Below are 11,644 nucleotides of genomic sequence, written 5' to 3' on the forward strand. Positions count from 1 at the left end.
TGACAAAAAAACAATCATTCCCAGAGATGAAAACAGCGATCAATCAAGCATATATCTGATTTTATCTCCATAATGTCAGTTTAAAAGTGATCCTGCTTCAATCCTTCGAACTTACAATATCAAAACCGGCAACCAGCAACTTGGAACTAGGGGGAATCGGCCTCATGGATTGAGCTAAAATATTTAAGGTGGAGGGCCTCCAGTCAGGTGAAAACAGAGTCTATCTCTCAGAGATGCATCTTTAATGTCGCCTACTCCACATGTTTGCTGGGGCCATCCTGACTCACGATGGTGAGACACTGTCGTCATGTCCTGAACTTCATCTTCCTTGTCGATGACGATATTGTGAAGAAGGCAACAAACCAGAATAATCCTCGGCAACCTGTGTCTGTCGGGTCTCCACATGACTCCACGGATGATCCTCCAAGAGTCCTTCAACCTTGCGAGTGCGCTCTCTGCCACCCCTGCAGCTGCAATGAGCCGCCTGTTGAACTCGGATCTTGGTTCAGAAAATTCTTTCCCTTCATATGGCGTGATGAGATAAGGAAGTAACTGATAGCCTGAGCCCCCGACAACATATTCCCTCACCTTTGATCCATCCAAAAGCTCGAATGTGTTCCCATTCAATCTCTGTCCCTGGTTGCACAGTTGATAGAAGCCTGAATTCTGAAAGACTGACCATCTGTTCATTTTACCCCCTGGCCATCCAGTGACTATGTCTTGAAATCTCATATCTGGGTCCACTATTGCTTGCAAGACCATACTGTAATGCTTCTCGTGGTCGAGCCACAAGGTACTATTGGGGTCCGATGTGGACAAGTTCATCAAGATGTGAGTAAAAGCAATGGCACCGCAGCAATTAGGCAAGCCGCACATCTTCTCGAACTTGGCTTTTGTGTTTGCTGTTTCCGTTGTAGTGGAGGGCCAACGTAGGTGATGACTTGCCCTCTCTTCCATGGCTTCAATAAAACGCCAAGTAGCTTGGGACACAGTTGAGTGGTTCAGGCCAAATGAATCTCCTACGGTTATGAGTGACTCTCCAGAGCTCAGCCTTCTCAAAGCTATGGCTACTTGGTCATGTAAAGATAAAGGCCTGCCATTTCTGAATACTAAGTTCGCCGGCTTGGCTGTAATATCTTCCTTTACAAGTGAACATATGTAATCAAAGGTTCTCTTGGAAATTCCAAAAACGGATTTGAACTCATCCAGTCCATTCTTTGAAGGAAGATGACCTGCAAAGAATTGGGTTAAAAAAGATAAAGTTGAAACTGTCAAACCACATCAGGCTTTTATTCTGCTAATAGCATTAGTTTCACTGTTGCTGCAGCAAACATCATCAAAATACAAGGATAAGATCGTGAAGCGAGAGGAAAGTTTCTTTATATATATACAATGGAAAAAAAGTATCTGAAAAGAAGGAAACGGGAGGTCCTTATTTTCTGTCAGGAAGATGAGACCAAATCCAGACATATGTGCACCAAATTCAGAGATCAAGCAGCATACTTTTGTTTGCTACAAAACATGCTGACAGAAACTAAGAAATGCTTTCATTGACTATCAATCTCACTGAACTCAAGAGGGTGGTTTTGAGATGTATGTATCACCCCAGAAGCTCTAATCGATTTGATCTGACCAAATAACAGTATCGACATTTTTGATGGAACCTGATTTATAAATTACCACCTCAAGCTGATGATGCCACTCTGTATACTTCACACATCAGACGGTCACATATCTCATTACAACAATGACAACCCTTGTTTTATCATCCCCCGACATACTTTAGGGAATGGAGCAGGCGCTATTCAAGAAAATATGGAGATTTTGATGAATTTTTAATTGTCGGAACTACGATTTTCTCTCCATGCTACCATTTGACTAAATCATCATGTCTTTTTGAATGCTTTATCCCAGAATAAAACATGAGCTGCTGCCAAAATCTTTTAAGAAAAACTGGTATCAAATCCTTTTTCATCATCTGGATTCATATATAACCTAGGTTATCCTTAACCTTTACCCAATCAATTTACAAAGAATAGGAAATGTTTGTGAACCTTCAAGCTATGTTTTCTTCTTTTTCTGCTGAGAAACATTTAGGCATATTAAAGACAGAAATTAGCACAACTGTAAGCCTAACTGTAGTAGGAAGGTGATTCAAATAAGCTAAAGAAAAACATCCTGCTGAGTTACTTCCTAATCAATAATGATTTCAAAAATGAATGGGGAGCGTTCTTGGGAAATATTAAGTGCCTAGACCAAGACTTGAGCTAAGAAATAGTACACAGCATATTGAAATTGAAGAGCTAATAATTGACTACTGAACCAAGCACAATGGAGGATGCAGAATCGTAAGTTAGGAAAAGATATAGTAGCATCTTGGTGAAAGTTTAAAAAACATCTACATCATATGCAAGGATGGCTACATGTGCAACACCATTCTTAATATATAGAAATCGGAAAGTGGAGCCGAAGCAAAGCACCCAAAACCAAATCCATGATTCATTTTGACAACTTCAAGCAAGATATCTCCAGGATGTCTTGATGCATACTCGAACAAAAGTTGAGTTTGGCCAGCTCTTTTTCTAGATCAATGGCAAAAATAGCTTCCACAAGTATTGGTTATCAAAGACAAATAGATGGATGACATTTCTGCTTGAACCGGCCAATGGCCAGTTATATTAAATTTTGAGAACTTGCATGGGATGAAAAAGGACAGATTTAAGAGCAATAATCATGATGATGAAGAGCCCTACATTCTAATTCAATTGATATATTTGGGCATCAAACATAGGGATCTAAAAGCAGATATCCTAAAAAGAGTAAGAAGCAGCATGTCCCAGAGAGTGCAACATTCATTAATTGGCGAGAACCATAGGACAGTCTGTGCACTGTTTCTCTTTCTGTTTTTTGTCATGAAATTATAGACCTTTTATTCATTTGACAGTGAACTAGTGCTCAAAAAACTACTGACCAAAACAGAAAATTTTCTATTAGATTATTCTCGGATGGAGGTATCATTAAAGACCATTGTAGAGCACTTGTTCAGCTCTGTGAAGTTCACACAGTTACTTTGTTTATAACAGGAAAAGAAAGGAGTTCTAAGCAACAGATATGATATAACAACCGAGATCTTCTTCTTGAGCGACTATTTGACTTGCAGTTGACTCCAGAACACAACAAAATCCAATGATTTTACAAATGAAATGCAGAATTTCTCTTTACATCATACTCTTATTCACTTTACCTTACACTCCCCCAGAGTTCACCTGAAAAGGGTACCGAGATAGTAATATGACTTTATTATGCTTAAATAAGCTGCTACTGAATTTATGAACTCAGAACTGTCACATTTCTACAGACCTCCTACGTTCCCTCTCTTTTGCAGAGTGACATCCGTATGAATGAATATGATGTAAATTTCTCCAGAGTCATCTTATTATCTGACATTTTTTCAGGCTTTTTCCCTTGTTTAAAGAAGTTAATTCAGACTTAATCAATGGCATTGCAGAAAAGGACGGCTCAGATTGCAATATAATTCAATGCAGAGCCTGATCAGTGGTTTTTCCTTGCATTTGAAAGATCAAGCATCTCACTTTCAGTCACGTGTGAATGTTCAAAAGAGAGATAGATAGATAGTCAAGCAGAAACGTCTGCTGAAGAAAAAGGTTTTTTTTTTTTTTTAAATAAAAAAAAAAATCTTTTTATGTTTTATTTTTTCAAGATCAAGAAATGTGGCATTGACCGAGTTGGATACAATGACAGTCGATTCGTTAAATTGATTTCCACATAAAAGGAGCATGTCAATCCCATTACAAAATCTCTGCGAGAGCAGAATGAAGATATCATCATGTACAGCGAACGTGACAAAGAAAACTAAAACAGCCAAAGGCATCGTCTTAGCAAACAATAACCAAAAATAAAGAAAATAAAAATCAGAAAGAAAGAAACAGCCAGAAGACACATGCGATGGAGCAATAACAGTAGATAGAGAATACCATTGCTTCTTCTGCAGAACTCGCCAAACCAATCTGCAGACTCCTCCTTCTGAGAAGACCCAGAAGCAGAAACATCCGCTTCACTCCTCTTCTTCATACTCTCTCTCTTCCTCTTCTTCCTCAGGTTTCTGCCAGGACCCATGATCTGACAGACACCCAATTCAGCCCAAGACTCGAAATTTAATGACTTCCCGATAAATCATAATCATTGACGAAACAAAAGAGAGACTCATGTCACGCCACGACGAATACCCATCACACACGACACCGGGTGGGACTCAGAATCCATTACCTTTCAATGCACAAACTTCATGGGGCGACGGGGGCACTAACAGCGAGGCGCATCATGCAAGGGGAGGGAACTTTTTTCTATGGTAATCAATGAGGCGCGAGTGCTTCGTGCCCCGTGTGTTTCGAGCATGCAAGAGTAGAGGGAGGGAGGCAACAAGGAAAAGAAAAACCAAAAAACGGAACTGCAGAGAGGAGAAAAGAAACAAGGACTGGGATAGATAGAGAGAGAGAGAGAGAGAGCTTTCTTATATATCGGGGCAACCGGGAGCAATCTAAGCAAAGCACGCACAGGTTGGTTCGCATTTGTTTAGGACAATGCGGCAGGAGCTTCTTTCCTGAAAATTAAAAAAGCGATCTTTAACGGTGACTTTCAGAAAAAGAATCGCTTTTTGTTTGCCTTATAAACTTTTTTCTACTGCGTATGGAAGGGGAGATGGGAGAAAAAAAAAGTGAAATACTCAACAAGACAAATCTGAGGAAAGCAAATTCCAAGCTCGCTTCAGTTAATTAATTGAAAAAAGTATTAAAAAGCATACTCTTTTTTTTTTTTTTTTCTCTTTTTGTGAAAAGCATACTTCGCTACTTACATATCTTTATTTCTTGCAAATGACCGTGTTAACAACACGAGTGCCTCTTCAGCACCGGTTAAGCATAGTTAATGAGGGATTATTTAATTTTGAAAATATTGATTTTGTATATCATGAGAGCAGCACTGAAAATTGCAACATTTTCTTATTTGGCTGTTTACCAAGGGCTTCTATCCACTTTCTAACAAAATCCTTTTAGAAATACCATTCGCATACCTGTTGAAGGAACCCTCGACTAGGGGTGTGCATGGTCCGGACGGGCGGTATCGGGAACCGCCCGCTAAGGACCGGTTCCGAAAAATTGGAATCGGGATCCACCTGGGAATCGGACCGCCGATCCGGTCTGGTTCCCGGGTGGATCCATGGAATCAATCTTGACGTGAAACAATTTTGGTTTTCAACATAGAACGATTACGTGACATCAAAGCAAGTCAAAGAAAGAAAAACCAAATTTAAGTACGTGAAGATGTGGACAGCGGGAGGAGTAAACGCAACGAATTTACAAATACGGTCCGGGCGGTTCCCAGGTACTTTGCACACCTCTAGAAGGGAGTGAGATAAAATCTAAGATTTCTTTTAGTAATTTTTTTTTTTAATATTAAAAAGGTTCCGGTCGGGTTCGAGTGGGCGGGTGGGTGGATCCGCCCATGGACCGAGAACCAAACCGGTTCCCTCAAGAACCGCTGGCTCCGGCGGTTTCGGTCCGGTTGCAGGCGGTCCGGGCGGTTCCTGGGTATTTTGCACACCCCTACCCTCGACTGAAAAGACTAAATTGCTCGCCCCTCTTCAGGGTTTGGGCAATTGGGTTTTAAGTTGATTTTGAGTGTTTTGGATTGGTGTGATTGTTTAAGATTTCATAATTGCCGATTTTGGCAAGAAAATTGTGTTTTCGTAAATAGGAGCACAAAAATAATTGATATGAATGTGCAAATCGGTCTTCAAAGTTAAAACTGGGGTATGAAATTCTCGTTTTTAAAAATAGAGATACGCAAGTGATCCTTGAATGAAAGACGAGGCATGTTCTCCAATCAAATTTGTCAAGATATGGGCGATTTTCCTAAAGAAAATGTGATGAAATAATTCAGATTTCACCTTGGAGTAGATGATGAGATCCTGAAGGACTTTTGATACCAGAAGAACAAGAGAAGCTATACCCACAAAGATATACAATGGTAAGAATACCTCGAGTCTCGGTTCTTAATATATGATGACTTTGTGTTTGGGGAATAGGCCATTTATAATCGAGAATGTGTGTGCAGCTTGAATTTTGTCTTTCCAGGCATTAATTATATTACTGGCTTGTTGTTTGCCATTAATGGGCATGTCAACTCCAAAGCTCATTTTCAGATTGGATTGTAGAGTATATATGATTGGATCTATTTAATTTTTCAGATTTTTTCGACAATACCTATGCCATAATTGAAAATGACTATCTTTTTCTTATTTTCATAAATGAGAAAACCGAATCGCACGAGACAAAAGAATAAAGGCATCTTTTTTAATGTAGTTCCCTCGGTACGATTGTTCTTTCTAGAAGAGTTTTCAAATAATTTCGTCAATACGAAATTTTTTGAATGGCGATTCATCTTGAATCTTTGAAATAATTCACATGGACCTTGCTTTCTAATGTTCACGAATCTGGTCGTGACATTTCACTCTAGGACAATAACAGTAATGTAATTATGTTAGGCTTAAAGTGGTCAACAAAAGCAGCATTTGGTAATGAGATCGGTTCTTAACCTCCATGTTCTTTCTGTTGAACTGATGAGCGCCAATGTAAGTAAATAAATAGAGCAGGCCCGTACGCTCTCAAGCCTTTTTCTTGGAGACTCCAGCTCTAGGTCAGTATTGGGAACGTGTTTGGGCTTGGGCTTGGGCTTAGGCTTGGGCCGATCCGTCAAGGCCATTATTAGGTCCAATATGCCACTGATCTCGCAGCGCGCTAGATGAACAAATTGAAAAACGCGTCATGGATCGATAGACTCCGTTCACGCGAATCAAATCAGGTTAAGCAAGGATTTTAGCTAATGTTTGGAGACAAAGTTAACGTGTTGCTTCAGACAAAAAAAAAAAAAAGTTAACGTGTTGCCTTTAGGCTTAAATGGAAAGAAGCCGTTCTCTCTTTCCTTTGTTCTTTTGTGCAGCACGGTTAGGTGCTGTCCTGGCCAACTCGCGCAAATCTATTACCATCCAAACCGACATTCGACGAGGCCCCGTGATGCATGGCTGGGAAGTCTAGTGCTTGAATCATGGAAGACTCGATTTGTATGCGTGAGCTTGGCTCGGCCAGATCGTTACGGCTTCATTGACAAACTTGTATGCATTGTACGCTTTCCCGATCGAGCACGTGGCGAAGACGACTGTGAGAGCGCAATTTGGCGACAGAAGAAGAAGAAGAAGCCGACCACATCGATTCTCGATGCTCCTCTATGAAGTTATTCACTTAATAGTCGATGATTCCCCCATTTTCAAAGAGGATTGACAACTTGGCCAAAATTTCGACAGTTTTCCAAGAAAATGTACATTTCTCATTTTAATATGAGCATGTAGTTAGAAACTAGAGGCGGTTATTGAACCCGACTCAACTCGGATAGCTAATCGAGCCTAACTTGAGTATCCAAACTCGTCCACATAAAAAAATTCAAAAATTGAAAACAACAACGTAGAGTTCGTCGGCTGGGTTGGGCCCGTGTCAAAAATGAGTGGGCTGAGCTTCAATGTAAGAATCTTGACCCTGCCACCGTGGGCCGAGCGAGCTTGGGTGAGCTGAACGGTTCGCCCAGCTTGATATCATCTCTATTAAGAAGTGCTTTGGGCGCCGGTTAGAACGCGAGGAGATTACACTTTACTCATGGCGATATTTTAAAAATGGAAGATGTAGATTACAAGATAGATCATATTTCCAAGATTATAATATAATGTGGCTTGATAAGTGCACTAAGACCGTTTATCGATATTTCCTAAATTTGTAATGAAAAATCCCACATTAAGTTAACATATATATTAATACGTTGAGACTCAATAAATAAGAAATTAAAATTTTCGATTTTGTGTGTGTGCGTGCGCGCACGCGCGTGCTTTTAGTTAGCTTTGTAATTTTTTTAACTTTGAAGTAGCTTGGTTTTCAAACGATCGGCTATTTTAAGCTGAATAAATACATTCAGCATGTATAAAGATGGGCCCAAAAATGGCCTTCATGTACGAGCAATTGATTCGGCCCATGGGCCTAGTAATCGCAACTGGTGCTTCATGGTGCAGCTTCTGAGTGGTAATAATACGGGGATATAATAAATCAACACTCAAACATCCTTTCCTTTCTTAAAAGTAAGGACATCGGGGTGGGGAACTGACCATCCAAAGGCTCATGAAATGTCTTGCAAACCCCATTAACTGATTAGGTTCGGGACTTTGGTTTGGGCAACTAGGTCTGACACGAAGCAATTTGCACTCAATTTGTGGAATTTCAACGAATGGCATTGATTTCCTCATCCCATGCCATTTGCGCAATTGGTACGTAGGGCCTGACAAGAGGTCAACATGTGAATATCTCGCACTCCAAATACGAATTATATATTTGGATGTGAAATTATTGTCCATATAGGAATAAAAAGGTGTGGGGGACCTCAACTCTTTTCTCCTCCATCTTGGAAACCTCAAATTTTATACTCTATTCATATATAGTAGATATATTGTCAAGCTTATCACAACTGGGAATATTTTTTTCGCTAAATTTGGGTTTAGTGGATTGAATTAATCACAACCAATGATTACATTATTTTCATGTGGGCCCCTCTCATGGGTGTCACAAAAACCGACTGCTGTAATTATATCTAATTCACGGATCTCAATTTAAATAATATTGTTTCCATGCTGTTCGACATGGTAATCAATAATTATTGCGTTGGGGCGCAACTCCTTAAAAATGCATCCCCTTTTGTCTCATCTTGCGACCAATCGAGATAACTTGCGTCATAAAGAGGTTCTTCTTTGATCTATGGACCGACGTTTCGGTTCAGTTCTAGTAAACAAAGAATGGTTATCTCCCGCATGTCTCCTACTTCTTTAAGTTTCTAGCAATATGATCTCGAATTATAAATGGTAAATTATTACCTAGAAACTTTAAGGTTGGCATAGTTGGTCAGGCATCGAATGCTTTCCACCTTAAGAAAGGGAGGTTACATGTTTGGATTCCACAAACTGCGTGCAAACTGCTACGCATCGAGCGACCTGCTTAGGCCAAAATAATTGAACTTAACCGATTCTTGAGGTTGATATCATGCTTCACGAATCTCTGAACAGGCTGATCTCCGTGCCCATTTCCCCGAATTATAAAAGCGAAATTATAGTGACAGGTCTTCACACGCTTGACAAATGTCGATAACAATGCCACATGATCTGGATAAAGCGAAAAAGTCGAGCTCGAAGCTTCGTGCCAACCGGGCCGGAACGAACCTTTTTACCCGCTCTTTTGAAACCAGTAAAGCGCTCTTTCCTCGCGCCCGCCAATCGTCGCCATGCATCCTCCTCTCCTGCCCAAGCAAAAGGCTCTCTCCTAACGAGTCAAGTCAAAATTTCGTCCATCAAAATCTACCGGATCTTCCTCTTCGGTGGCGTACAAGAAACAAACTTGGCTAATGCCAAAAGCATAATGACAAACTAGACTGCTTTTCACCCTACTTTCTCATCCTGCCTTTTCACCCCTTTTTGCTAGGAATACGAAATGATGTCCGTCACTCATGGATTTCCCTATTGTTGTCCTGTTTCTGGGACCCTTTGTCAAACAATGAAGCGGTAAAATCAAGCTTTTAGCCTGCGCAGATTGATTTAACCCATAATAGTTTGCACGCAATCAAGGACTTTCGAATCCATAATCTTTGATTTTTGAGCTGAAAATTTTTGGAAGTCCAAACCAATTGTGCCGATCCGAGGGCTATAAACACTAAATACATAATTGTAAGGCCGATTTACCACGATTGTTTCACACGAATGTTGATATGGATTCGGAAGTTGGTGTTTCAAACTAGTGCCTTCTTGTGGACATCCTCTCAATCCACCAGCCTTAGCATGTCAAGTTAGAATCAGGAATTGAGCACAGAGTGATCTGTAATTTGGATAGGAAATATGTTTTAACATCCTTTGGAAATGTCGGAAGGCAATGAATTATACTAATTTGGTTGGTCAAGGATAGGTAATTTCACTATATCACGAGATTTGAGCGTGTTTCCATTGGTCTTTTTTCCTCTCTTGGAGACTTCAAATTTAAGCTCATCCTATGCATGATCGAGACACTTCCAAGCCTCTCACAATTTGGAATTCTTCTTCACCTATTGGACACCTTTTCTTAGATTCAGTAGAGTGGATTAATCATAAACATCAATCACACTATTCCCATGGGAGTCCCACGAAACTCGTGAATCCTGGTCCATACAATAATTTCTCCCTCTCCATTTCGCTAGACAATTATTGCGCAGTGACGGAAAATCGACCATGAATATCCAGATTCGAGGAATTCAACTCTTCGCGCACTTCTCCCCTCTAATCTCCTTTCTTGTGAGGGGAGTTGTGATAGACTCGCAACATTGAGAGGTCTCGCTTGATCTATGAACCCACGGTTCAGTGCAATCCTAATAAGCATAAAATGGTCCTCTTGCGCATGATCCTTGCAACTCTAACGTTCTAGAAGTAAAAATTAGAACTACATATGGTAACTTATTACTCCAAGGTTGGCACGGTTGATTAGAGCATCGGCGGAGTTCCAGCTCAAGAAATGAATGTCACACACTCAAATCCTACGAATGCTTGCAAATTGCACTGGAATAAGGCCACCTACACTAGCCAAAGACACGATGAATTTAACCTTATTCACAGGGCTTGCACAACGTTCCATAGGCCTCAAGGTAACTAAACTCCTTTGTCTTAGCGCCATGCATCCTCCATCCCAAGCAAGGCTCTCTCAACGGGTCTAACCCAATTTCGTCCATCAAGATCTTCCTGATCTTATCTGGTGGAGGAGAAAATAAACAAACTTTGACTTACCCAAAAAGCATAATGACAAATTGGACCGTTGATTCCGCTCTTTTCACCCTTACTTTCTCATCCTGCTTTTTCTTAACCCATCTTTACTAGGATCGCAGCAAAGACAATGATCCTCCATCGATTTCACTATTGTTGTCTCGACCCTGAAACCCCCTCGTCAGAAAAGATCTTATTAAGGCCGGATAAGATCAAGAGTAATCGGTGCTTCGTATATAAACCATAAATGCGTTTGGCAATCCCTACTTGACTACTCGACGCATATAAAGAATGGCCGCGGTTTTCCAATATACCGCTTTTCTCACGCTTACATGATCGACACTTGGAATTTCGAAACTTTCCCCATTATATATGCTTAATAGTGTCTCCATGATAACAACTTAGAAAATTATCCAACCAATTCTAGATTTATTGTACATGTAAATTCAATCTTAAACTTTTGAGTTTTGTTGATTAGGAATCTTTGTGCGAAATTGGGAAAAGTACAAATAAAGTCATAAACTTTTTGTATTGGTACTAATTCAGTCGTAAACTTTTTAATTGGACCAATTTAGTCCTAAACCTTTTTACATTGATACTAATTCAGTCCACCCGGCTGATATAAGCCGGAAATTGCTGACATGGCCACCGGCGGTCTTATGTGATGCCATGTGGACAAATTTTATAATTTTTTAAATATTTTTTTCAAGTTTTTAAATTATTTTTTACTTTTTTTCTTTTCTCCTTACCCCTTGGTCG

The 11,644-nt window shown here is 40.1% G+C and overlaps 1 protein-coding gene across 1 annotated transcript; it reads right to left on the reverse strand.

The window, feature by feature from the left end:
* Window positions 1–4,575, reverse strand: LOC104422513 (protein ALP1-like). The gene is made up of 3 exons (XM_010034858.3): window positions 4,288–4,575; window positions 3,996–4,140; window positions 1–1,232 (listed from the first exon to the last, which is right to left on the reverse strand). Exons 2-3 carry the CDS (start codon window positions 4,135–4,137, stop codon window positions 184–186), a joined length of 1,191 nt encoding a protein of 396 aa, XP_010033160.2. The 5' UTR covers window positions 4,138–4,140; window positions 4,288–4,575; the 3' UTR covers window positions 1–183.
* Window positions 4,576–11,644: the final 7,069 nt, after the last annotated feature.

Source organism: Eucalyptus grandis, chromosome 10 (assembly GCF_016545825.1).
Source record: "Eucalyptus grandis isolate ANBG69807.140 chromosome 10, ASM1654582v1, whole genome shotgun sequence".
Classification (NCBI taxonomy): domain Eukaryota; kingdom Viridiplantae; phylum Streptophyta; class Magnoliopsida; order Myrtales; family Myrtaceae; genus Eucalyptus; species Eucalyptus grandis.

Excerpts from the sequence above, each read along its gene's own strand:
- LOC104422513 (XM_010034858.3), bottom strand. The coding sequence starts at position 4,137 with ATGGGTCCTGGCAGAAACCTGAGGAAGAAGAGGAAGAGAGAGAGTATG. Across the intron at positions 1,233-3,995 it reads GTTCTGCAGAAGAAGCAATG|GTCATCTTCCTTCAAAGAAT; the intron begins GTATTCTCTATC and ends AATTCTTTGCAG.